The sequence below is a fragment of the Aotus nancymaae genome, unplaced genomic scaffold (assembly GCF_030222135.1).
Source record: "Aotus nancymaae isolate 86718 unplaced genomic scaffold, 86718_ANA_hifiasm-v0.15.2.pri h1tg000064l_1, whole genome shotgun sequence".
Lineage (NCBI taxonomy): Eukaryota > Metazoa > Chordata > Mammalia > Primates > Aotidae > Aotus > Aotus nancymaae.
This window is the reverse complement of record NW_026988479.1, coordinates 8,078,886-8,106,447: the sequence shown is the minus strand read 5'-3', so window position 1 is coordinate 8,106,447 and position 27,562 is coordinate 8,078,886. Positions and strand designations below refer to the sequence as shown.

Sequence of the window (27,562 nt, the reverse complement as noted above, 5' to 3'; positions counted from 1 at the left end):
AAAATGGCATGGAAATAGAGACATTATTCAGAGTATTCTCTGGTCACTGCATTAGCCATGGACTAGAAAGTACCAAAAAGAGGTGATACCAAACAGACCAAATAACTCACACTTTTGAGATTTGCAGTTCCTAAAAACACATCAAATTCCTCAGTAATTAAGCCTTGCACTTTAAAAGTACACAACAGTAGAACCCAAAAGGTAAACTTTATCTTACTGTCCTAATCTCAAAAAAGATTAATAAAAAATACAAAATGTTGTAATAACATTAGCAAATTCTTTGGCAGTATTTACTAAATGCCAAGTATTATTCTGAGTACTACGACAAGAAAAATTTATGAGTTATAGTTTTAACTCATAATTCTCATAATCTCCAATGAAGTAGAGAAATCACATCTGTTCCTGGTGCAAATTAATCCCTTACTTTTGTGTAAAGAATTCTGGCAATATTACTGAAACTTTAAGCATATACAGTATATCCTTTGCCCTAGCAACTTCATCTATAGAAATCGATCCAACAAAATTAAAAGCACTAACATTGGCCGGGCGCAGTGGCTCACGCCTATAATCCCAGCACTTTGGGAGGCCGGGGCGGGTGGATCCTGAGGTCAAGAGATCGAGACCATCCTGGTCAACATGGTGAAACCCCATCTCTACTAAAAATACAAAAAAATTAGCTGGGCATGGTGGCGCACGCCTGGAGTCCCAGCTACTCAGGAGGCTGAGGCAGGAGAATTGCTTGAACCCAGGAGGTGGAGGTTGCAGTGAGCCGGGATCATGTCATTGCACTCCAGCCTGGGTAACAAGAGCAAAACTCCGTGTCAAAAAAAAAAAAACACTAACATTATAAAATAAATACGTAAGACTACTTATTGAAGAACTATTTGTAATAGCAAAAAATTAGAAATAACCTGTTTGAAGAAAAGGTGTTACAGCCATAATATAGAATTTACATATTTAAGAAGATAAATTCATAGTTACTAACTTTGAAAATTGTCTAAAAAAATATGTGAAAGAAAGTTACAAAATACAGTATGATTTTGTTTAAACACACACACAACTTAGGTGTATATTTGTAGAGGTCAAGAAAAAGGTATGGAAGGATACACAACAAGAGCAAGTAATCAGAGACAGAGGAAACTTAATTTTACTTTAGTACTTTAGTGTTCTTAGTGTTACAGCAAAGTATTCTGTTAAGTGAGAAAAAAATTATTTAGGAAACCCAGTTTGGAACCTAATTACATAAAGTTCCTGTAGATAATGTTTACCAATTTTGTATACAAGATATTTTAGTTCTTAAATGATTCTAAGAAACTTTTGGCCAGGCACAGTGGCTGACACCTGTAATCCCAGCACTTTGCAAGGCTGAGGCGGCCAGATCACAAGGTCAAGAGATCCAGACCATCCTGGACAACATGGTGAAACTCCGTCTCTACTAAAAATACAAAAATTGGTCCGGGCGCGGTGTCTCACACTGTAATCCTGGCGCTTTGGGAGGCCAAGGCGGGTGGATCACAAGGTCAGGAGTTCGAGACCAGCCTGGCCAACATGGTAAAACCCTGCCTCTACTAAGATTACAAAAAATTAGCTGGGTATGGTGGCAGGCACCTGTAATCCCAGCTACTCTGGAGTCTGAGGCAGAATTGCTTAAACCTAGGAGGTAGAGGTTGCAGTGAGCTGAGACTGCACCACAGCACTCTACCCTGGGCAACAGAGCAAGACTCCATCTCAAAAGAAAAAAAAAACTTTCATGACTTCTGCAATTAAGATATATGAGAAGTGGTATTAAGCAGTCTGAAGCTTTAGTTAACAAATCAACTTTTCTTTTAATACAAAAGATCCAAGTCATCCCTGCTGCTTTACTGTATTAAAGACATTAACTTCAAGGAGGAGTAAGTTTCTAACACAAATAAGGAATCAAATGTTAATCTCCCAGTTAACCAGAAACTACACTTTGTAGCTTCTGCTGTCTCAAAGGCAGTTATTAACAGACCATTTCATCTCTTCGAATTCCTAATGCGTTGTTTAATTTCACATCCACAAAAATGTTAATATAAGCAATGCAACCACAGAATTATTTTCATAAGTAACTTATTTCTGGCTTATAAATTGTTCATTTTGTGACGTACAGCCCAGTTAGCTTCCACGATGTTTGGCAGCCCAGTGACATTTTTATTCCAAAGAAGCTTTCAAGTTGCACTATTTCTACTGTTAATAATCCAACTAAGTACAAAAATAGATTTGCCATTTTATTCCAAAGCCTATGGTCCAAAAAATGTCAAGACAAACAACCATAATTAAAAATCCAAAATTTATCTCACAGCCACTATTTCTCTACCATGTTTCCAGGCTAGGGGAAACCAAAACTCCCACAGGGAACAAACACTGCAATAACCTCCTATAATCCTACTTCTCTCTCTTGCCCTTCTCAAACAAATCCAAAACATGATTGGCACACAAAAGTCAATCACTTTTTTTTTTTTTGAGAGGGAGTCTTGCTCTGTTGCCCAGGCTATAGTGCAATGGCGCGATCTCGGCTCACAGCAACCTCCGCCTCCTGGGTTCAAGCAATTCTCCTGCCTCAGCCTCCAGAGTAGCTGGGACTACCAGCGTCTGCCACCACACCTGGCTAATTTTTGTCTTTTTCGTAGAGACACGGTTCCACCATGTTAGCCAGGCTGGTTGCAAACTTCTGACCTCAAGCGATCCTCCTACCTCGGCCTCTTAGAGTGCCGGGATTACAGTCGTGAGCTATCTCGCCAGGTCCTTCCAAACGGTTTAAATTAGACCTGTTTATTCTATGCTCTCATTGTATTCTGTACTTTTCCAGTTAGTAATTAATATATATTTTTGTTTCATATTTGGTTTAATCCACCAGCCATGTCCATGATGGCATCACCTTTATTATTTGTTCACCACAGTACCTCCAGTGCTTAGAACAACGGCTATCACATCAGAGGCACTCAACATCTGATAAAATTAAGGAAGCCTAAATTGGGTGGAAAGGCAAGGTTCTCTTCTGGATGAGATTCCACTGGCTTCTTAAAAACCAAATCCAGATTGTTAGATCCACAATCTGAAATGAGGTACTTCCACCATAGCAAATCCTCTAAGACTTGCATCTCATTTCCACTCTCATATTAAAACAAACCTACAACATGCAGTCTATTAGTATGTATGAGCTCCAAATCCATTCCTCCATAAGTGCTACCAAAAAAAAAAAAAAAAAAAAATCAACCTTTCTGCTACCATTTTCTGTTTAACCCAAGACTCCAACAGAGTAATCAAAGTGAATCAAAATCATATAGTTCAGAATTACTTGAAATGTATGGCATACCTGTAAGTTAATGAAAACTATAAAGGAAAATATAAAGAAAACATATAAGGGAAAGTAAAGTATTCAAATGGAATTTTCTTATCACACTTCCATGGTATATGGGGTAACATATCACAGTGTCTTTGAAGCAATTTTTTTATGTGAAACAACTCAGTTTCAAATGGAATTCATAGTACAATTGTTGTAGCTACTATCTTTCTAAAAGAAAAACAAAAAACAGGAGCATATGATAATATAAAAGAAGGATAGGAACACTGTTCTTTCCAATACTTGGGATTATCTTCCTTTGCCCCCTTTGGAGCTAAAGTGGGTTCAATCACAGGGCAGGAAGAGACCAAGCCACTACATACATTAGCTCAGCGCTTTAGCCTTTTTAGTTCCTTGGGAGTATTTTAAAGACCAAGAAAACCTGGATCCAAAGATATTCTCAAAGACTGAAATACTTAAAAAAAAAAGCTTTAATGCTTTAAAAAAGAAAAAAGAAAACTTCAGGGCACAATACACTTCCTTGGAGATGCAAATTAGACTACCCATTGTTAAAAAGTACAAATTGGGAAAACAGAGTTTGACTGCTAACAGGCACAGGGCTTTGATTACGGTAGTGGTTGCACTGTTTTGTGACATTAAAAACCATTGCTTCAACTGGGTGAATTGTATGGTGTACGAATTAAACCTTAATAAAGCTGGGATGGGTGCGATGGCTAACGCCTGTAATCCCAGCATTTTGGAAGGCTGGGGCAGGAGGATCACTTGAGGTCAGGAGTTCAAGACCACCCTGGCCAACATGGTGAAACCCTGTCTATGCTAAAAAACAAAAATTGGCCGGGTGCAGTGCCTCACGCCTGTAATCCCAACACTTTAGGAGGCCGAGGTGGACAGATCACCTAAGGTCGGTAGTTCGAGACCAGCATGACCAACATGGAGAAATCTCCATGCTACTAAAAATACCAAAAAAAAAAAAAAAAAAAAAAAAAAGCTGGGCGTGGTAGCGCATGTCTGTAATACCAGCTACTCGGGAGGCTGAGCAGAATTGCTTGGACCCGGGAAGCGGAGGTTGCCATGAGCCGAGATGGCGCCACTGCACTGCAGCCTGGGCAACAAGAGGGAAACTCCACCTTAAAACATAATAATAATAAATCAGCAGGGAGTGGTGGTGCTCCCCTGTAATCCCAGCTACTCAGGAGACTGAGGCAGGAGAATCGCTTGAACTCAGGAGGTGGAGGTTGCAGTGAGCCGAGATTACACCACTTAACTCCAGGCTTAGGGGACAGAGCAAGACTCGTTTAAAAAAAAACACACACACCTTAATAAAGCTGTTAACAAGACTAAACTCAGCAAAGAGACACCAAACTAGTTTTGGCTTCTGGGATGAGTTTTCAGGGGAAGCATCTGTGTAAATTTGACAAGCGGAAGGGAAATGTGAAACTCCTGACCAATCTAGTTTGGCTGAAACCTGCTGAAGAAGTGTGACAAAAATTCAGGATGAAAATAATGAACCGGGCCGGCTTTAGCTCAGCGGTTACTTCGACAGTGCTTTCTATGGTGGAAAACCACCACTGTGCGTGGTTCGAGACCCGTGGGCGCTCTCCGGCCTTTTTAAATTATAAAAATAAAAAAAAAGTTTAAAATAAATAAATTAATTAAAAGAAAATAATGAACCTTAGAATCGAGCCCCGGGGCCGGGGAACAGTGGCTTATGCCATAATCCTAGCACTTTGGGAGACCCAGGCGGGAGGATCAACTGACGTCAAGAGTTCTAGACCAGTCTGGGCAACTCGGGAACCCCCGTCTCTACTAAAAATACCAAATTTAGCCAGGCGTGGTGGAATGCGCCTGTAATCCCAGCTCTTCAGGAGGCTGAGTCAGGAGAATCCCATGAACCCTGGAAGCCGAGGCTGCAGTGAGCAGATATCTTGTCACAGCACTCTAGCCTGGGCAACAAAGTGAGATCCCTCTCAATCAATCCGTAACAATTGAGCCCCTGGGCAGGGCACGGTGGTTCACGCCTGTAATCTCAGGACTCCGGAAGGCCGGGGCAGGTGGATTGCTTGAGTCCAGGAGTTCGAGACCAACCTGAGTGATATAGTGAAACGCAAAAATTAGCCAAGCATGGTGGCGCACACCTGTAATGCCGGCTACTCAGGAGGCTGAGGTGGGAGAATCACCTGAGCCAGGGAGGTTGAGGCTGCAGTGAGCCAAGATCGCGACACTGCACTCCAACCTGGGCAAGAGTGAGACCCTGTCTCAAAAAAAAAAAAAAAAAATCGAGATTCTGAATGGCAACAATACAGAGCTTCTTACAAGATTGTGTCTAAGAACATGACAATGGATTAAAATGTATCTACATGTACTCAAAAGGCAGACTCTTTTACTCTAACCAGTGAAAGACCTGAGTGACTCACCATTTTTTAAAGCTGTGTCTATGCTGGTCCCAAAACTTACTATAGGTTCTAGAAGTCAAGGCAGGCCCTTGAGCCACTAACAATGTGGCCAACACATTGGTTAGAATGCATTTGAAAGTGCAACCCTACCAAGGGGTTAACGCGCACCCAACAGAGGATGATCCAATATGTAGTACAATATCCCGAAATAATGTGAGAACAAAAGTGACTGCAAAGGAATCAAAAGAGCACCAATTTTATTAAATTCCTATCGGTTGCCACCCCCAATCTCAAGATCCCGAGTCCATCCGGAACTCGAGCCTGAGGCTGCTGTACCTCGCTCTCTTCCGGGCGCTGCCCCGCTGCCACTCACGTGGGAAGCTGACCCCTCCACGGTCTCGAGGCTGGCAAGCCCCAGAACCTGTTCAATTCAACTTTTATTAAGTGCCTGCTGTGTGCAAAGTTCTAAGCACTATGTTGGACTCAAAAGACTTGAGTACGACCTGGGCCTGGTCTCTGCCCTCCAGAAAAGGACCGCGACCCACTTACGTCCTAGGCCTGCAGTCCCTCCAGTTCCTACCCGTGCCCTCAACTGGTCAGAGTACAGCCAGAAGCCTTCGTTCGGCCCATGTGCTAAGCGCACACCCACGCTCACGGCGGGTCGCGGCCCCTAGTGTCCCGGCACCCACTAGGGGTCCCTGACCCACCCGAACCTCGGCTCGGAACGGAGGCGACCCCTCGGCCCGCGTTCCCCAAGCAGCGAGGGTCCCAGACTGAAACAAGCACTAGCTCCTCACCCCCGTGCACGCGGCCGGCCAGGCCCACACTTACGGCGTGCAGCGGTCGCTATATTCATTAGCGATAGTCTCGATGCCGCCAGCGCGGGCCACAGCGACGTAGCAGCTCTGGAAGCCCAGGTCTATGCCCACTACCGACATGGCGCCGGCTACTGCTCGGGGTCGGGCCCGGGTCCGGCCGCCGAGACAGGACACGGACCTCGGCGGGGCTAGCGCGTGGAAAGCAGGCCTCTTGGGCCGAGGCTACCGAGGGGCGTGCGGCGTCCACGCGAGCGCCTAGGTCCTTAGAGTGGGTACTGCAACCAAGTGCTGCTCAGGCCGGCTCCGGCTCAGTGGCCGCAGAGGAGGCGCCGGTAGCGGGGGCGGAGAAGATCTCGAAAGATCTCGTTGCGACGAGAGCTTAGCCGAAGCACGAGAACTGCAAAATAATGGAATGTTCTCGCGATAGCCCTGCTCAGACGCTTTTCCCCTTCAAGCCCCGCCCAAGCTACGTAAGAGTACGTCACGTCCTGGCCCGTTAACCTGGGAAGGGACTGTGTGGCTGAAAAAAGGCTGAGAAGCGCAACTGCCCTATCGAGCCTGCAATTGGAACCCCGGAGCTGCACAGCGTCATAGAGATGTGGAGCACCTCCCCTTCCCGAGGAAAGTAGGCGAGCCGGCTTGAATCAATATACTGAGGAAGCGCTGCAGCCTACTTCCGCCGTTTTTCTTAATCTCAAACTTCCGGTGATAGGATGTCTTGCTTTGCACCTTCTGTTGGGCCCCCAAAATGAGAGGCGAGCTGATCTTCAGATCCCACAGTGTGCTTTCTGCTTTTCTCGGGGCAGGTTGGCCAGTAGGGTAGAAGGCCGCCGTTGGAACGCGGCCCTCTGCAAGGCCTTATGTCGGGCTTTGTCATAGTCTAAGATTGCATCCTCACCAGCGGAGGGAAGAAGCCCACTCACAACCACACCGCCTTGTTTTCTTTCGCTCAGCCTTGTCGCACCGTTCTCTAAGCCACTCGTGTCCTTAGATCATATTGAGGGGCCTGCAAGACTTAAGCCTTTAATCCCCAGCACATTCCAAGCACCTACCCAATGGTAGGCTCTAATCTGGGTGCAAGGAATACAGAGGCAGATGACATTATGCCTGGCCTGGAAGGTCCACTCAGACCTTTACAAGAAGCTAATAAATCTTAAGCTTAAAGGCCCCTCACTTGCATGGCCTCCTGGGAGAGCAGTTGCTGAGAGTTACGAAGAGAGGAAGCCAGCCTGAGATTAGGAAGCAAACCTATGTAAGCATTTCTAATAAACTACCTAGAGATCTAAGGAGAATCTGAATCTCCAAGTCCCTAGTAATGTGTTGTGATTTGTCGTTTTAATTACTTGTTTTGTGTATTTTTAAGGCCCCCAAACGGTATATAAGTTTCACCTCTACAGAACCTGGATCATCCCCATCAGGAGAGTGGCTAAACAAGTAAAGGTGACCCCAGTACAGAATGGTGGAGCCTAGGAGAACTGCCCAAAAAAGGAAAAGGCTGTGTTCAAGTTTGAAAAACTAGCAATAGAGACCATAGTTTGAGGAATAAAAGAAATCTTCTGTTGTTGGAGGGCCCACAGTGAGTTGAAGATCTCAAGGCTAGAGTAGTTGCCCTTCAGCCATTTTAAAAGTAAATGAGCAAAGAAGAAATTGCATTGTCTTGGTATCCCCTTCCCTTTAAATTCAGGCATTTCCTGCCACCTCAGAAGGTACTTCAGTCTACAGGAGCTACACCAAAGCCAGGTTGTTTACCGTTAAAACTTGCTAATGGCCACACAGGTCTCACACTTTGCCTAATTAAAAGCTATTTTTTCTTCAAAGACAAGTACCAGGTGCTACCTATAAAAGGGTACTGGGAATAAAAAGTGGAGGCAGCAAGGAACAACCTTGGAAAAAACGAGAGCAGGGACATATTTGTACATTATACACCCATGTTCATAGTAGCTTATTCACAATAGCTAAAAGGAAACAACCCACATGTCCATTGACGAATGAGTTTTCCAAATTTAGTGTACACACACATCAGTACATTATATAGCCTTGAAAAGGCAAAGGAAGGCCAGATGTGGTGGCTCACACCTGTAATCCCAGCACTTGGAAGGCCAAGGTGGGCAGATCATGAGGTCGACAGTTCAAGACCAGCCTGGCCAGCATGGTGACACCCCATCTCTACTAAAAATACAAAAATTATGTCATCACCTTCGACCATGAGCTTTTAGAAAAAAATACAAAAATTAGCCAGGCATGGTGGTGTATGCCTGTAATCCCAGCTACTCAGGAGGCTGAGACAGGAGAATCGCTTGAACTAGGAAGGCAGAGGTTGCAGTGGGCCGAGATCTCATCATTGCACTCCAGCCTGGTGACAGAGCGAGACTCTGTGTCAGGAAAAAAAAAAAAAAAAAAGCTATGTGAAAAGCCAAATACAAATCAAAAAATTTATATTTTTAAAAAATATTTTAAAATTTAATATGGGCCGGGCACGGTGGCTCACACCTGTAATCTTAGCACTTTGGGAGGCTGAGGTGGGCAGATCACAAGGTCAAGAAATCAAGACCATCCTGGCCAACATAGTGAAACCCAGTCTCTACTAAAAATACAAAAATTAACTGGGCATGGTGGTGCACTTGTAGTCCCAGCTACTCAGTGTAAGGCTGACTGACAGTGCCATGGATGCCATGTTAACCTCTGTGACCTGCATGGACACTCCAGATGAGTTCCTGGAAAATCTGAAGTAACTGGAAAACCATGAAAAGAGAAAGAAATGATCAACCCCTGCTGTGCCTACTTAACTTTGAGACATTCTCTAATGTTCCTTATTCCTAATTCCTAATTGATAAGGCCACTGGACTTTGTAACCTACCTTTGTCAGCCTCGTGACTCCACACCCTACGACTCCCTCCCAACTTGCAAAAGACTGCCCTAAACTATGTCTTTCCACTGCCCACCCCAAACCTATAAAACCAACTCCTATCACACTGCCTTTTGCTGACACCCTTTACAGCCTCAGCCCACCTGCACCCAGGTAAATAAACTTGCTCACACAAAGCCTATTTGGGGAGTCTCTTCATTCAGCACTCGAGTTTTAACACTTAGGCTGAGGCAGGAGAATCACTTGAACCCAGGAGGTGGAGTTTGCAGTAAGCAGAGATCGCGCCACTGCACTACAGCCTGGCAATAGAGCAAGACTCCATCTCAAAAAAAAAAAAAAGAAAATGTATTATGGTTCCACTTGTATCAGGCACCTAGAATAGACAACTAAAGATAGAAAAGCGTTTCACAAATAGAGTAAAATGGAGAGTTTAAGGGATAGAGTTTCAGTTTGGGAAGATAAAGTTCGAGAGATAGATGCTGGTGATAGTTGTGTAACAATGTGCATAACTCAGTGACACTGATTTATACATTTAAAATAATTAAAATGATAAATTTTATGTCTATTTTAATGACAATTTTTTAAAGTTTTGGTTTTTTTTTTTAAGTTAGGTTGACCTTGACCTTCCTTCCTCTGTCTTTCTCCTACCTAGGGGGATATCAGTAATACTGAGCATACTATTGACCTTAATTATGACAGAGTCCTAGCTCCATCTGTTTATCTCAGTTATTAATCACTGAGCAAACAGCCCACGCTGCCTAGGCTAAAGTGTCCAGTGGACCTAAAAGATCGCTATGTCTGTGTTACTGCCTGTTTCTGCCTTCCTTCTATTGGAAGACCTCCCTAACTCTTAGCTAAGTTGACAAAAAGTACACCCATATCTTACTATGTTCCAACTTCATACCTCAACTGCCTTGTTTGCCTTGGTACTGCTTTCAGTTTAAAATACCACCAGCCCTATCAATCTTTTTAATGATTTGTCCTTCTCAAAATAAAACATAACTAACATCAGTCACAGAGAGTACTCATCCTGCTATAAATAGTTTCCTGGATCATCAAACTTATAGCTCAAGAGACTATTCTGGGATATTTAAATAAATGAAGTCAGGAAAAGGTTATTTGAGAATCCTGAAGAATCTAAAGTGGCAAGTTCCCAAGAATCACAATTGTGAACCAACAAAGTGTCCAGAATATTTAATGTTGGAGACACTGTGATCAGAGGACAAATTCTTTTCATTCGGCAGAGCATCTTAAGTATTTTAGAAGCAGGAAGTTGTTAAATGCCACTCTGGGATACAATGATTAAATTTAGTCCTAAGCAATCACAGGTGTTTTTTGGTTTGGGTTCTTTTTTGTTTGAGACAGAGTCTCCCTCTGTTGCCCAGGCTGGAGTGTAGTGGAGCGATATCAGTTCACTGCAACCTCCACCTTCTGGGTTCAAGCAATTCTCCTGCCTCAGCTTCCAGAAGAGCTGGGACTACAGGCGCACACCACCATGCCCAGCTAATTTTTGTATTTTTAGTAGAGACTGGGGTTTCACTGTATTGGCCAGGCTGGTTTCGAACTCATGACCTTGTGATCCACCCACCTCACCTTCCCAAAGTGCTGGGATTATAGGTGTGAGCCACTGTGCCCAGTCAGGGGGTGTTTGTTTTTAAATATACAGTGTTCATAGGCTACCCACCAAGAGACAAAAGTTTCTCCATCAGCTGGGGACTCATATTTTTCCCTAACAAGTATCCAGTGGACTCCTGCCCTACTCTTTGGAGCACCTTCTGCAATTTTTTGCTTCACAGGGAAACTACATGCTCAGGTTAAGGAACTTGTTCAAGTTTACACAAATTTCTCACAACTACCTCACAACTACACTGCTGCTCTTTTTCTTTCTTTTTCTTTTAGATGATCTTGTTCTGTCACCCAGACGAGTTCAGTGGCACGGTCATAGCTCACTGCAGCCTAGGCCCAAGCGGTCCTCCCACCTAGCCTCCTGAGTAGCTAAGACTATAGTCATGGGTCACATGCAGCTTTTTTCTTTTTTTTTTTTTTTTTTTTTTTGTATTTTAGCTTTTCTTTTTTCTTTGTAGAAACGAGGATCTTGTTGCCGGGCGTGGTGGTTCATGCCTATAATTCCAGCACTTTGAGAGGCCAAGGTGGGTGGATCACCTGAAGTCAGGAGTTTGAGACCAGCCTGGCCAACGTGGTGAAACCCCATCTCTACTAAAAATACAAAAATTGGCTGGACATGCTGTCAAGTGTCTGTAATCCCAGCTACTCAGGAGGCTGGGGCAGGAGAATCCCTTGAACCCAGGAGGCAGAGGTTGCAGTGAGCCAAGATGGCACCACTGCTTTTTAACCTGGGCGACAGAGCAAGATTCCATCTCAAAAAAAAAAAAAAAAAGAATGGGGGTCTCACTATGTTGCTCAGGCAGGTCTTGAATTCCTGGCGTCAAGCAATTCTCCCACCTCAGCCTCCCAAACTGTGTTTCACAGGACAGCGTTTGTTCTAGGAGATATCAGTGGATTAATATTACCATTTCAAAGGCTCTGAGAAGTCCTGCAGAAAAACCTCTTTAACTTTGTGTAAACATAAATACAAACAGAAATATAAGGAATAATGGAGGCCGGGCATGGTGGCTCACAGCTGTAATCCCAGTGCTTTGGGAGGCTGAGGCGGGCGGATCATGAGGTCAGGAATTCAAGACCAACCTGACCAACATGGTGAAACCCCGTCTCCACTAAAAATACAAAAATTAGCCGGGCGTGGTGACGCGTACCTGTAATCCCAGCTACTCGGGAGGCTGAGGCAGAAGAATCGCTTGAACCCAGGAGGCAGAGGTTGCAGTGAGCCGAGATCATGCCACTGCACTCCAGCCTGGGTGACGGAGCAAGACTCCATTTCAGGGCCGGGCGCGGTGGCTCAAGCCTGTAATCCCAGCACTTTGGGAGGCCGAGGCGGGTGGATCACGAGGTCAAGAGATCGAGACCATCCTGGTCAACATGGTGAAACCCCGTCTCTACTAATACAAAAAAAAAATTAGCTGGGCACAGTGGCGCGTGCCTGTAATCCCAGCTACTCAGGAGGCTGAGGCAGGAGAATTGCCTGAACCCAGGAAGCGGAGATTGCGGTGAGCCGAGATCGCGCCATTGCGCTCCAGCCTGGGTATCAAGAGCGAAACTCCGTCTCAAAAAAAAAAAAAAAAAAAAAAAAAAAAGACTCCATTTCAAAAAAAAGAAAGAAATACTGGGTTAAAAAGTAGAAGAACATAGTTTAGTCTTCTGCTTTTTTCACTCCAGCATTTTTCTTTTGCTTTTTTTTTTGAGATGAAGTCTTGCTCTGTCACCCAGGCTGGAGTACAGTGGCATGATCTTGGCTCACTGCAAGCTTCGTCTCCCAGGTTCAAGCAATTCTCCTGCCTCAGCCTCCCAAGTAGCTGGGATTACAGGTGCCCACCACCATGCCTGGCTAATTTTTGTATTTTTTTTTTTTTTCGCTTCCCCAGAGTCTAGCCCCCTCCCACTAGGGCCTCCACCATGGTTGAAATCCCCCTCATTCATGGTGCTTCAGGCACATCTTCTCTGTTCCTTGAACATGGGCTGACCTATTTCTGTCTAAAGGCCTTTACACTTGCTATTTTTTCCTGCCTGTATTTTTTTATCCCCGGTTACATGGCTTGCTCATTTTTATCATTTAGGTCTCAACTAAAATGTCATCTCCTTACAGAAGACTTCCATAATCACATTGGTTAAAGTAGCTTTTTTTTTTTTTTTTTTGAGAGAAAGAAAGAAAGAGAAAGAAAAAGGGGGAGAGAACAGGATTCTTGCTCTATTGCCCGGGCTGGAATGCAATCTAAAAATATATATTAAAAACCTCTTTTAGGGCCGGGCGCAGTGGCTCACGCCTATAATCCCAGCACTTTGGGAGGCCGAGGCGGGTGGATCACGAGGTCAAGAGATCGAGACCATCCTGGACAACATGGTGAAACCCCGTCTCTACTAAAAATACAAAAAAAAAATTAGCTGGGCATGGTGGCGCATGCCTGTAGTCCCAGCTACTCAGGAGGCTAAGTCAGGAGAATTGCTTGAACCCAGGAGGCGGAGGTTGCGGTGAGCCGAGATCGCGCCATTGCACTCCAGCCTGGGTAACAAGAGCGAAACTCCGTCTCAAAAAAAGAAAATAAAAAGAAAGAAAAAAAAAAACCTCTTTTATGCCGATAATTGTGCTTAACAACGGAGACAGGAAGGAATAAGGGAAGAAAATAACAAACAGCCAACCAATATTTCATTTAAGTCTGTGAAATGCTATGCAAATGCTGAAGAGTGATTTACTTCCAATTTTCCAATTATGTGGTCACTTTCAAAATAGGTGTAATGTGATATTGAGAAAAATGTATGTTCTGTGGACCTGGAGTGGAGAATTCTATAAATATTTACTAAGTTTACTTATTCCAGGTCTAAGTTCAAATCATAGATGTCCCTATTAATTTTCTATGTCGTTGATCCGTCGAATATTAACAACGTGGTGTCAAAATCTCCCGCTATTATTGTGCGAGAGTCCAGGTCTCTTTATAAGTCATTAAGAACTTGTCTTATGTATCTGGGTGCTCCTGTATTGGGTGCATATATATTTATAATCATTAACTCCTGTTGTTGCATTGATCCTTTTACCATTATATAATGTCCTTCTTTGTTTCTTTTAGTCTTTGTTACTATTAAAGTCTATTTTGTGAGAGACGAAAGTTACAACTCCTGTTTTTTTTCTTTTTTTTTTTTTTTTTGCTCTCCATTTAATTGGTGAATCTTCCTCCATCCCTTTGTTTTGAGTCTTTATTTGTCGTTGCTTGTGAAATAGATCTGGATACAGCGTACCGATGGGTTTTGACTTTTTATTCAATTTACCTGTGTCTTTGATTGGGGCATTTAATCCATTTAAATTTAGAATTAATATTAGTATTTGTGAGTTCAATATTGTCATTTAATGCTAGCTGGCTATTTTGCCCATTAGTTGATGTAGATTCTTCATTATAGAGATACTCTTTACGTTTTGGTAAGTTTTGGGGATGACTGATACTGGTTGTTCCTTTCTGTTTGTAGTGCTTCTTTCAGAAGCTTTTGTAAATCAGGCCTGGTAGTAATGAAATCGCTGAGTGCTTGCTTGTTCGCGAAAATTTTCTTTTTCCTTTGTTTATAAAGCTTAGTTTAGCGGGATATGAGATTCTGGGTTGAAAATTCTTTTCTTTGAGGATACTGAATATTGACCCCCACTCTCTTCTAGTTTGTAGGGTTTCTGGTGAGAGATCTGCTGTGAGTCTGATAGGCTTCCCTTTATGGGTAGTGTGACCTTTCTCTCTAGCTGCCCTTAGAATTTTCTCCTTTATTTCAACCCTAGTGAATCTAGCAATAATGTGTCTTGGAGTTGTTCTACTTGAGAAATATCTTTTTTTTTTTTTTTTTTTTTTTTTTGAGACGGAGTTTCGCTCTCGTTACCCAGGCTGGAGTGCAATGGCGCGATCTCGGCTCACCGCAACCTCCGCCTCCTGGGTTCAGGCAATTCTCCTGCCTCAGCTTCCTGAGTAGCTGGGATTACAGGCACGCGCCACCATGCCCAGCTAATTTTTTTTTTTTTTTGTATTAGTAGAGACAGGGTTTCACAATGTTGACCAGGATGGTCTCGATCTCTTGACCTCGTGATCCACCCGCCTCGGCCTCCCAAAGTGCTGGGATTACAGGCTTGAGCCACCGCGCCCGGCCGAGAAATATCTTTTAGGTGTTCTCTGGATTAGCTGGAGTTGAGTATTGTCCTGCCTTACTAGATTAGGAAAGTTTTCCTGAATAATATCCTGAAGAATATTTTCCAACTTGGATTCATTCTCTTCATGACATTCAGGTATACCTATCAATCGTAAATTAGGTCTTTTCACATAGTCCCATATTTCTTGGAGACTTTGGTCATTCCTTTTTACTCTTTCTTCTCTAATCTTGTCTTCTCGTTTCATTTCATTAAGTTGGTCTTCAACCTCTGATATCCTTTCTTCTACTTGATCAATTCGACTGTTAAAACCTGTGCATACTTCGCGGTGTTCTCATATTGTATTCTTCAGTTCCATTAATTCACTTATGTTCCTCTCTAAATTGTCTATTCTCATTAGGATTTCTTCAAACCTTTTTTCAAGGTTCTTAGTTTCTTTACATTGGGCTAGAAAATGTTCTTTTAAGTCACTAAAGTTCCTTATTATCCACTTTCTGAAGCCTAAGTCTGTTAATGGAATGCACTCAGTCTCAATCAGGTCTTGTTCTCTTGTTGATGAGGAACTATGATCACCTGTAGAAGGAGAGGCATTCTGATCTCGGGTATTCTCAGCCTTTTTACACTGGTTTCTTCCCTTCATTGTGAGTTCATCCACCTGTTGTCTTTATAATTGCCTACTTTCAAATTAGGTCTCTGAGTGAACGTCCAACTTGTTGATTCCCAGCACCGAAATCTGAGCAACCCACTGCGCTGGCCAAAACAGCAGCATCAAGATTCGTGGTGCTTTTCTGCCCGGGAATCTCCAGTCTGGCTTCCCTCTTGAGTCCCTTCTTCAATCAGGTAAATGGGCGACTGCCTTCCCGGAGCTCCAAACATCGATCAGTCCCGTTTACTCTGCACCAAGAACCCCCGCACAGGGGCATGGGCAAAACCGCGACGCCAGCCACAAGAGTCGCCCTGGCGACCCATGGGGCTCCTCCGCTGGGAATCTTCCAGTCCGTGAGTAACAAAAATTTGTCTGAAAGTGTGGTGTCCTCTCATTCTGTGCGCTTTCTCTGGGAGCTACAATCCTGAGCTGCTAGTGATCAGCCATCTTGGATCTCTCTCCTAATTTTTGTATTTTTAGTAAAGACAGGGTTTCACAATTTGGCCAGCTGGTCTCGAACTCCTGACCTCAAGTGATCCACCCCACTCAGCTTCCCAAAGCGCTGAGATAACAGGTGTGAGCCACTGTGCCTGGCCACTCAAGCATTTTTGTAAGCATAACGCTTTTTTTTTTTTTGACACAGGGTCTCATTCTGTTGCCCAGGCTAGAGTGCAATGGCGTGATCATTGCTCTCTGCAGCTTCAACCTCCCAGGCTCAGGCCATCCTCCTGCCTCAACCCTAGGAGTAGTTCAGACCACGAGTGCATGCCACCACACCTACCTAATTTTTTAATTCTTTGTATGTATGGGGGTCTATGTTGCCCAGACTGAACTGCAACTCCTGTGCTCAAGTGATCTTCCCACCTTGGCCTCCTAAAGTACTGGGATTACAGGCATGAGCCACCATGCCTGGCCCATAATGCTCTTTTGATATAAAAACTACCATTGCAGTTCATTTCTAACTCCAAATTGGCTGAAATCCCAGGGTCTTTACTCCACTCTATCAAACTGTCTCCTTACATAACAGCACTATGATCTAACCTAGAGGTCTTTTCTCTTAAGCCCTATTTTTTTGTCCTTATATAAGCTGGTTCACTTAATGTGTATGGCTTGCAGTGTCATTAGCAGTCCCAACTCTCCTTCTTTGTAACTTTTAAATGCTGGGGGAGCACTCCACATATTACTCTGGGCCATATAAGCTGACATTATTCTGAAATTTTAACCCTTTCCTCTAGGTCCCTTGATCACCAGTGATTTTCCTAGCATGACTCACATTTTCACTGCCTCCAACTCTCCTCAACTAGCCCCAGACTAGGTTTTTTTCCACCTCTAGCAGCTAACATTCCAACTCCACCCCCAAGTCCTGCCTGTTGGCCTAGTCTGCTGATGTCAAGCATGACTCCCTGCTCAGCCCAGCTCTGCTCTGGCCTGACCTAGCCTGTCCCTGTCTTGTCCCTGAGTATAGAAGCCCCCACAGGGAACTATATGGCAGTAACAGCAGCTGCCATCTCATTCCTGCAACTTACAAAACTTTTTTTTTTTTTTTAAGATGGAGTCTTGCTCTGTCACCCAAGCTAGAGTGCAGTGGTGCAATCTCTGCTCACTGCAACCTCCATCTCCCAGGTTCAAGCGATTCCCCTGCCTCAGCCTCCTGAGTAGCTGGGACTACAGGCCTGCACCACCACACCTAGCTACTTTTTTATATTTTTAGTAGAGACAGAGTTTCTCCACATTAACCAGGCTGGTCTTGAACTCCTGACCTCATGGTCCACCTGCCTTGACCTCCCAAAGTGTTGGGATTGCAGGAGTGAGCCACTGCGCCCGGCCACAAAACTTTCTTGACCATTTTTCTTTTTTTTTTTTTTTTTTTCAGACAAAGTCTCGATCTGTTGCCAGGCTGGAGTGCAGTGGCGCAATCTTGGCTCACTGCAACCTCTGCCTCCCGGGTTCAAGCAATTCTTCTGCTACACAGCCTCCCGAGTAGCTGGGACTACAGGTGTGCACCACCACGCCCAGCTAATTTTTGTATTTTTAGTAGAGATGGGGTTTCACCATGTTGGCCAGGATGGTCATGATCTCTTGACCTCGTGATCCGCCTGCCTCAGCCTCCCAGAGTGCTGGGATTACAGGCCTGAGCCACCGTGCCCAGCCCAACCATTTTTCATTTTAACCATCACATTCATCAAGACTCAGCGTATGCTATGCTGGTTTCCCTTCATCTGAAGGGCAGCTCATCTCTCTCAGGGCACAGTGTGCTTTGCTTCTTGCTCTAAGACTCAAAGACAATGATTTTAAAGGCCCTGTGGCCACTGATAATTTACTTTTCCTCATTAAAGAGGAATCAGAGTGTGAATATTTGGTTTTGTTTTTTGTGGGTTTTTTTGTTTGTTTTTGAGACAATTTCACTCTTGTTGCCCAGGCTGGAGTGCAATGGCAAGATCTCGGCTCACTGCAACCTCTGCCTCCCAGGTTCAAGCAATTTTCCTGCCTCGGCCTCCCAAGTAGCTGGGACTACAGGAGTACGCCACCATACCTGGCTAATTTTTTGTGTGTGTGTTTTTAGTAGAGACAGGGTTTCACCATGTTGGTCAGGCTGGTCTGGAACCCCTGACCTCAGGTGATCCACACACCTCTGCCTCCCGAAGTGCTGGGATTACATGCCTGAGTTACGGCACCCGGCCCCAAGTGTGAATATTTGTAATTTGATAAAGGATCAGTGTGATGGTTAATACTGAGTGTCAACTTGATTGGATTGAAAGGTGCAGTATTGATCATGGGTGTGTCTGTGAGGGTATTGCCAAAGGAGATTAACACTTGAGTTAGTGGGCTAGGAAATTAGATGGTGGGCAGGCTGGAAATTAGATGGTAGGCACCATCTAATCAGCTGCCAGTGAATATAAAGCAGACAGAAAAACATGAAGCAATGAAATGGGCCTAGCCTTCCAGCCTACATCTTTCTGCCATCCTGGATGCTGCCTACATTGAACATCGGACTCCAAGTTCTTCAATTTTGGGTCTGAGACTGGCTCTCCTTGCTCCTCAGCTTGCAGACAGTCTATTTATTGTGAGACCCTGTGATTGTTTAATAATTTTTTTTTGTTTTTTTGAGACGGAGTTTTGCTCTCAGGCTGGAGGGCAATGGTGGGATCTCAGCTCACTGCAACCTCTGCTTCCCAGGTTCAGTCGATTCTCCTGTCTCAGCCTCCTGAGTAGCTGAGATTACAGGCACATGCCACCATACCCAGCTAATCAGCTAATTTTTCTATTTTTAGTAGAGATGGGGTTTGTGTGTGTGTATGTGTGTATACATATATATGTGTGTGTTCACACACACATATATATGTATATACACAGAGAAAGAAAGAGAGAGACTACAAGCGCTCACCACCACACACAGCTAATTTTTTTGTATTTTTAGTAGAGACGGGTTTCACTGTGTTGGTCAGGCTGGTCTGGAACCCCTGACCTCAGGTATCAACCCACTTTTGCCTCCCAAAGTGCTGGGATTACATGCATAAGCCATGTATATATATATACACACATATATATATATACGTATATATATATATATGTGTGTGTATATAGAGAGAGAGACAGAAAGAGAGAGATACATATTACAGTCATGAGCCACCACTCCCGGTGGGTCCTATTTATACTAGAGAGATCACTTTCACTTTCGGCTGGGCTCGGTGGCTCATGCCTATAATCCCAGCACCTTGGGAAGCTGAAATGGGAGGAATGCTTGAGCCCAGTAGGTGGAGGCTGCAGTGAACCCTATTCATGCCACCGCACTCCAGCCTGAGAGATGAAATGAGACCACCTAAAAATAACAAAACAAACAAAAACCCACACACACTGTGAGAAGATAAGATAGAATCAAAAAACAGGACTCTGAATACCATAGCCTAACTATAGAATACAGGATTCCTGGTCCAACCAACCTTTCCTCTAGATGCATCATTACTCTTCATTTGTTTAGATCTGATTTGGTCAAATCTTTTTTTTTTTTTTTTTTTGAGACGGAGTTTCGCTCGTTACCCAGGCTGGAGTGCAATGGCGCGATCTCGGCTCACCGCGACCTCTGCCTCCTGGGTTCAGGCAGTTCTCCTGCCTCAGCCTCCTGAGTAGCTGGGATTACAAGGATGCGCCACCATGCCCAGCTAATTTTTTGTATTTTTAGTAGAGACGGGGTTTCACCATGTTGACCAGGATGGTCTCAATCTCTTGACCTCATGATCCACCTGCCTCGGCCTCCCAAAGTGCTGGGATTACAGGCATGAGCCACTGCGCCCGGCCTTGATTTAGTCAAATCTTAACTCAGTATTGAGGGGTACATGGAGTAGCTTCAAAGGGACTTAGAATATGAAGTTGCAAGCCGGATGGCAAAGGGACTATGAATTTAAAGTTACAAGCCCAATTGTGGATGTGTGGGTATGCAGGCACATGTAACATAGGGAGAGACAATGCCTGTGTGCCTGACCTAGGGTGGAGGGGATAAATGATGACTGGAGAAGGAAGGGACAGATCAGAAAACAAAGAATGAAGACCTGTGCTACCTGGCTGGTTTGGGAAGGCTGCTATTAATGCTTCTGTCTGGCAGTTAAAATCCTGTAGACTCATACCTTGAACTTCTGGGAGATCATTCCCAGAAACAGGCCATTCTTTTCCTAGTGTAGGCAGGCCTCTGCAATCAGCATGCCTGTTCCTGAGACCTCACTGCATGAGCAGGATGAAGAGGAGGAGGTGCATCCTCAGCTCAAGGAATATGGCCTAAGAAGGGCAAAAGTGAAAAATGGCAAGATGAAAGGGAAACGTACAGAAAAGAACCAGCGGTCCTCTTTTGAGAACCACTGAAGTCAAAGATTTGAGTACACAAGTTTGTTGATTCTATCTCTCCCTCCCCCCAATACACACCCCTTTGCTTTCAAGTTCCTTAAGTTAGTATCTTTCTCTAGGACTTTCAGTGGAATTTCTTAAAGCATGCAATGCATTTTTACTGCAGCATTTAAGAGTTGCTGCTACTTGTGAAGCAGAGCTGATGACTTGCCTCTCCTCTGTGTGTATTACCTCTTTTGACTAAAGGTGTCATTGCTGGCAGCAGAGCCATCCCATCAGAACTACAAGAGAGGACACAATGTAATGAAACAGTGATAATTAGAACAGGCAACAGAAAAGACAAACGCTAATCCAGTGGACCAGAAATAAGAGTCAAGAAAAAAATTCAAGTATGAGAATTTAGTCTATGATACATGGCATTTCACTTAAATGCAGGAGGGGGATGATGTTGAAACATTAGCTAACACCTTGGGAAAAACGTTAGTGCCCCACCTCAAGCCATATCTAAGAAAATATTTCTGATAAATCAAATATTTAATGGTTTACAAATTAAATTTCAAAAATAAAACCATATAATAAAAAAAGGTGAATACATATACATATGCATATATATTTACATAAACACACACATATAGTGAACTTTGGTAAGCATAACACCACTAGACAAAAACAATTAAAGAAAAGATAGAAAAAAATGAATACAAGACCGGGCATGGTGGCTCACGCCTGTAATCCCAGCACTCTGGGAGGCCGAGGCGGGTGGATTACCTGAGGTCAGGAGATCAAGCCCATCATGGCCAACATGGTGAAAGCCTTTCCCTACTAAAAATACAAAAATTAGCTGGGTGTGGTGGTGAGCGCCTGTAGTCCCAGCTACTCGTGAGGCTGAGGCAGGAGAATCGCTTGAACCCAGGGGATGGAGGTTGCAGTGAGACGAGATCATGCCACTGCACTCCAACTCCAGCCTGGTGACAGAGTGAGAATCCGTCTCAAAAAAAAAAAAAAAAAAATTAGCTGGGCATGGAAGTGGACGCCTGTAATTCCAGCTACTTGGGAGGATGAGGCAGGAGAATCTCTTGAACCCAGGAGGCAGAGGCTGCAGTAAGCCAAGAGTGCACCATTGCACTCCAGCCTGGGTAACAAGAGCAAAACTCTGTCTCAAAAAAAAAAGAAAGAAAGAAAAAGAAAATTGAATACAAAAAAAGACTATAAACAAACAGCAATAAATACAAAAAAAATCAGCAAATCACACTGCCACATATGCACCTATGCAACAATCTTTCATGTTCTTTACATGTACCCCAAAACCTAAAATGCAATAAAAAAAATTTTTTTTAATTACCCAAAATTTGGAGATGTGGCAAAGTTATTGCTTGCCCTTTCTTATTTTTGTTTAATTATATATTTTTTATTTTTTTTTATTTTTTTTTTTTATTTTTATTTATTTTTTTTTTTTTTTGAGGCGGAGTTTCGCTCTTGATACCCAGGCTGGAGTGCAATGGCGCGATCTCGGCTCACCGCAACCTCCGCCTCCTGGGTTCAGGCAATTCTCCTGCCTCAGCCTCCTGAGTAGCTGGGATTACAGGCACGCGCCACCGTGCCCAGCTAATTTTTTGTATTAGTAGAGACGGGGTTTCACCATGTTGACCAGGATGGTCTCGATCTCTTGACCTCGTGATCCACCCGCCTCGGCCTCCCAAAGTGCTGGGATTACAGGCTTGAGCCACCGCGCCCGGCCTATTTTTTATTTTTTTAAGAGATGGGGTATCGCTATGTTGCCCAGGCTGGAGTGCAGTGGCTATTCACAGGCGCGATCCCACTACTGATCAGCACAGGGGTTTTGACCTGCTCTGTTTTTGACCTGGGCCGGTTCACCCCTCCTTAGGCAACCTGGTGGTCCTCCGCTCCCTGGAGGTCACCATATTGATGCCGAACTTAGTTCGGACACCCCATCGGCGTAGCGCACTGCAGCCCAAAACTCCTGGGCTCAAGCTATCCTCCCACCTCAACCTCCCGAGTAGCTGGGACTACAGGCACGCGCCACCACGCCCGGCTTGCCCTTTCGATATCATACTAAAACATTGTCTAATGAGTCCGTTTAACAGTCATATGATTCTCAAAGAAAATGTAACTAACTTGGCTTCTCCCGTGATCGCAGCCTCTGGGACCAGGGTGGCTCCATCCATGCTCCGCCTCGCCATGACCTCCTACAGCTATCTCCAGTCGTCGTCCAGGCCTGGGCGGCGGCTCTGTGCATTTTGGGCCAGGGGTCGCCTTTTGCGCGCCAGCATGCACGGGGGCTCCAGCAGCCGCGGCATGTGAGTGTCCTCCGCCCACTTCGTGTCCTCGTCCTCCTCCGGGGGGCTACGGCGGCGTCCTGGCCGCGGCCGATGTGCTGCTGGCGGGCAACGAGAAGCTCACCATGCAGAACCTCAACGACCGCCTGGCCTCCTACCTGGACAAGGTGCGTGCCCTGGAGGCGGCCAATGGCGAGCTGGAGGTGAAGATCCGCGACTGGTACCAGAAGCAGGGGACCGGGCCCTCCCGCTACTACAGCCAACACTACAAGACCATCCAGGACCTGCGGGACAAGATTCTTGGTGCCACCATTGAGAACTCCAGGATTGTCTTGCAGATCGACAACGCCCGTCTAGCTGCAGATGACTTCCGAACCAAGTTTGAGACGGAGCAGGCTTTGCGCATGAGCGTGAAGGCCAACATCAAAGGCCTGCGCAGGGGGCTGGATGAGCTGACCCTGGCCAGGAGCGACCTGGAGATGCACAGATCGAAGCGCTGAAGGAAGAGCTGGCCTACCTGAAGAAGAACCATGATGAGGAAATCAGTGTGCTGAGGGGCCAAGTGGGAGGCCAGGTCAGTGTGGGAGGTGGATTTGGCTCCGGGTGCCGATCTCGTCAAGATCCTGAGTGACATGCGAAGCCAATGTGAGGTCCTGGTCAAGGAGAACCTGAAGGATGCTGAAGCCTGATTCACCAGCCAGACTGAAGAACTGAACCTGGAGGTCGCTGGCCACACGGAGCAGCTCCAGATGAGCAAGATCGAGGTCACTGACCTGTGGCGCACCCTCCAGGGTCTTGAGATCGAGCTTCAGTCACTGCTGAGCACGAAAGCCGGCTTGGAAGGCACACTGGCAGAAACGGAGGCGCACTTTGGAGTCCAGCTGGCGGAGATTCAGGCGCGGATCAGCAGTACTGAAGCCCTGCTGGGCTATGTGCGGGCTGATAGTGAGCAGCAGAATGAGTACCAGCGGCTCATGGACGTCAAGTCGCGACTGGAGCAGGAGATCGCCACCTACCGCAGCCTGCTCGAGAGTCAGGAAGATCGCTACAACAACCTGTCTGCCTCCAAGGTCCTCCGAGGAGGCAGCAGGCCCGGGGCTTCTGCTGTCCTTCAGAGGGTGTCTCCTGGGTGGGGAGATGGGAAGGAAGGGACCCTTACCCCTGCGCTTCCCATGACCTGCCAATAAAATTTTATGGTTCAAGGGGAAAAAAATGTAAATAACTTGCCATTTTCTATTAAGGCTAGACTAAAATTAGATGTTAACTTATAGATTGATAAGTTGCAAAAAATTTTTGTATGGTAGAAATGTTCATTTTTTTTTTCTTTTTTGCCTTGACCTCTCAACCAATCCACCTGCCTCAGCTTCCAGAGTAACTGGGACTGCAGGCTCATTCCACTACGCTTGGTTAATTTTTTTTTTTTTTTTTTTTTTTTTTGTGTAGAGACAGGATTTCTCTTTCTTACCCAGGCTGATCTTGAATTCCTGAGCTCAAGCAATCTGCCTGCTGCTTCCTCCCAAAGGGCTGTGATTACAAGGGTAACTCACCTGCCATGCTCAGCTGAGATGTAAATTACTTGTGTCTGGTAGAAAAAATATTCCCCACTGGGAGCAGTGGCTCACGCCTGTAATCCCAGCACTTTGGGAGGCTGAGGCAGGAGGATCACTTGAGGTCATGAGTTCAAGACCAGCCTGGCCAACATGTTGAAACCCCATCTCTATTAATAAAATACAAAAATTAACTGGGTGTGGTGGCAAGCACCTGTTATCCCAGCTACTCAGGAGGCTGAGGCGGGGAATCACTTGAACTCAGAAGGCAGAAGTTGCAGTGAGCCAAGATCGAGCCACTGCACTCCAGCCTCAGTGACAGAGTGAGACTCTGTCTCAAAAAAAAAAAAGAAAAGAAAAGAAAAAGAAAAACTGTTTCCCAAAATTATGCTTTTATGCTCTGTAGAATAACGAGTTTTGTATCTACTTTAGAAATCTAACTTCAGCATTCTTTCTTTCACGAGTCTCTTGAATTCTCTATTGAATCAGCTTTGTTCTCCTGCTGGCTCTCCCCTGAATAAGTTAAATAAATCACCGATGCCTTTCGGCCGGAACCGCCATCTTCCAGTAATTTGCCAAAATGACGAACACAAAGGAAAAGAGGAGAGGCACTCAATACATGTTCTCTAGGCCTTTTAGAAAACATGGAGTTGTTCCTTTGGCCACGTATATGCGAATCTATAAGAAAGGTGATATTGTAGACATCAAGGGAATGGGTACTGCTCAAAAAGGAATGCCTCACAAATGTTATCATGGCAAAACTGGAAGAGTCTACAATGTTACCCAGCATGCTGTTGGCATTGTTGTAAACAAACAAGTTAAGGGCAAGATTCTTGCCAAAAGAATTAACGTGCTTATTGAGCACATCAAGCACTCTAAGAGCTGAGATAGCTTCCTAAAACGTGTGAAGGAAAATGATCAGAAAAAGAAAGAAGCCAAAGAGAAAGTTACCTGGGTCCAACTGAAGCGCCAGCCTGCTCCACCCAGAGCAGCACACTTTGTGAGAACCAATGGGAAAAAGCCTGAGCTGCTGGAACCTATTCCCTATGAATTCAGGGCATAATAGTTGTTAAAAAAATAAAATAAAATAAAAGACTTCTGGACTGTAAAAAAAATAAATAAATAAAATAAAATAAAATAAATAAATCACTGACATACCCTCACTATATATTTGCATGTTCTTACCTTTTTAAAGCATACTTTTATGACTGAGATACTTCCTTAATAAAATAAAACAAAAATAAAAAAATAAAAATTATACTTTGTCCTAAAAGAGTCAGGCATAGTATTAGCTATGAGCCAGCAGCAGTTCCACTCACAGATGCCTGTATACCCAAAGAAACTGAAAGCAAAGCTCAGATACTTGTGCATCAATGTTTATAGCAGCATTATTCACAAGAGCCAAAAGATGGAAGCAACCTGTGTCCCTCAACAGATGAATAAGCAAAATGTGCTATATACATAGACTTTTTTTTTTTCAGTTTTGCTCTCATTGCCCAGTCTGGAGTGCAATGGCACGATCTTGGCTTACCCCAACCTCTGCTTCCTGGGTTCAAGTGATTCTCCTGCCTCAGCCTCTCAAGTAGCTGGGATTACAGGCATGTGTCACTACCACCAGCTAATTTTGTATTTTTACTAGAGACGGGGTTTCTCCATGTTGGTCAGGCTGGTCTTGAACTCCTGACATCAGGTGATCTGCCTGCCTCGGCCTCCCAAAGTGCTGGGATTACAAGCGTGAGCCATCGCGCCCGACCTTTTTTTGTTTGTTTGTTTGCTGGAGACAGAGTTCTGTTTTGTTGCCCAGGCTAAAGTGCAAGGGCATGATCTCTGCTCACTCCCAGGTTCAAGCGATTCTCCTACCTCAGCCTCCTGAGTAGCTGGGATTACAGGCACCCACCACCATGCCTGGCTAATTTTGTATTTTTAGTAAAGATGGGGTTTCATCATGTTGTCTAAGCTGGTCTCAAACTCCTGACCTTGTGATCTGCCTGCCTCGGCCTCCCAAAGTGCTGGGATTGCAGGCATGAACCACCGCACCAGGCCATACATAGACCATTATTCAGCCATAAAAAGGAATAAAATTCAAATAAATGCTAGAATATGAATAAACCTTGAAAATATTGTTTTGCTTTTGTTTTTGTTTTTGTTTTGAGATAGGGTCTCACTGTCTGTCACCCAGGCTGGAATGCAGTGGCACAATCTCGGCTCGCTGAAACCTCTGCCTCCGAGGCTTAAGTGATCCTACCATCTCAGCCTCCTGAGTAGCTGGGACTACAGGCTCATGCCACCACACCCTGCTAATTTTTGCATTTTTTGTAGAGATGAGGTTTTTTCATGTTGCCTAGGCTGGTCTCAAACTCCTGGGTTCAAGTAGTCCACCTGCCTCGGCCTTCCAAAATGCTGGGATTACAGGAGTGAACAACCACACCCCAGCTGAACTTAGAAATTATTATGCTAAGTGAAATAAACCAGACTCAAAAGGACAAATATGATATGAATACACTTATAATAAGATACCTAGAATAAGCAAACTGATAGAGACAGAATGTAAAATAGAGGTTACCAGAGGCTAAGAAGAATGGATGGGGAATTATTTTTAAGTGAATGCAGAGTTTCTATTTGGGAAGATGAAAAAGTTCTGGAAACAGGTAGTAGTGATGGTTGCCGAGCATGATGGCTCACTCCAGTAATCCCAGCACTTTGGAAGGTCAGGGCAGGCAGATCACTTAAGCCCAGGAGTATGAGACCAGCCTGGGCAATATAGTGAGACCCTGTCTCTACAAAAAACATTTATTTATTTATTTATTTATTTATTTATTTATTTATTTATTTATTATTTTGAGACAGAGTCTCACTCTGTTACCCAGGCTAGAATAAGGTGGCACCATTTTGGCTCACTGCAATCTCTTCCTCCTGGGTTCAAAGGGTCCTCCCACCTGAGGCTCCTTAGTAGCTGGGACTATAGGCATGTGCCACCATACTCAGCTAATTTTTTTATATTTTTTGCTTTTATTTTGTTTTTGATATGGTGTCTCACTCTGTCACCCAGGCTGGAGTACAGTGGAAGGATCTCAGCTCACTGCAACCT

General features: G+C 44.6%; 1 protein-coding gene and 2 pseudogenes across 2 annotated transcripts in view; 2 read left to right on the top strand and 1 right to left on the bottom strand.

Moving 5' to 3' along the window:
* Window positions 1-6,671, bottom strand: part of HSPA4 (heat shock protein family A (Hsp70) member 4) — a 57,694-nt gene extending 51,023 nt beyond the window's left edge. For both annotated transcript variants that reach the window (XM_021677474.2, XM_021677475.2), the window contains exon 1: window positions 6,550-6,671. In XM_021677474.2, coding sequence (XP_021533149.2) covers window positions 6,550-6,656 — 107 coding nt within the window. In that variant the 5' untranslated portion in view covers window positions 6,657-6,671. The remainder of the gene's footprint in view (window positions 1-6,549) is intronic.
* Window positions 6,672-22,829: 16,158 nt separating this feature from the next.
* LOC135270595 (keratin, type I cytoskeletal 19-like) lies at window positions 22,830-24,114 on the top strand (annotated as a pseudogene).
* A 937-nt stretch (window positions 24,115-25,051) lies between these two features.
* Window positions 25,052-25,537, top strand: LOC105715727 (large ribosomal subunit protein eL21-like; annotated as a pseudogene).
* The last annotated feature ends 2,025 nt before the right edge of the window (window positions 25,538-27,562 follow it).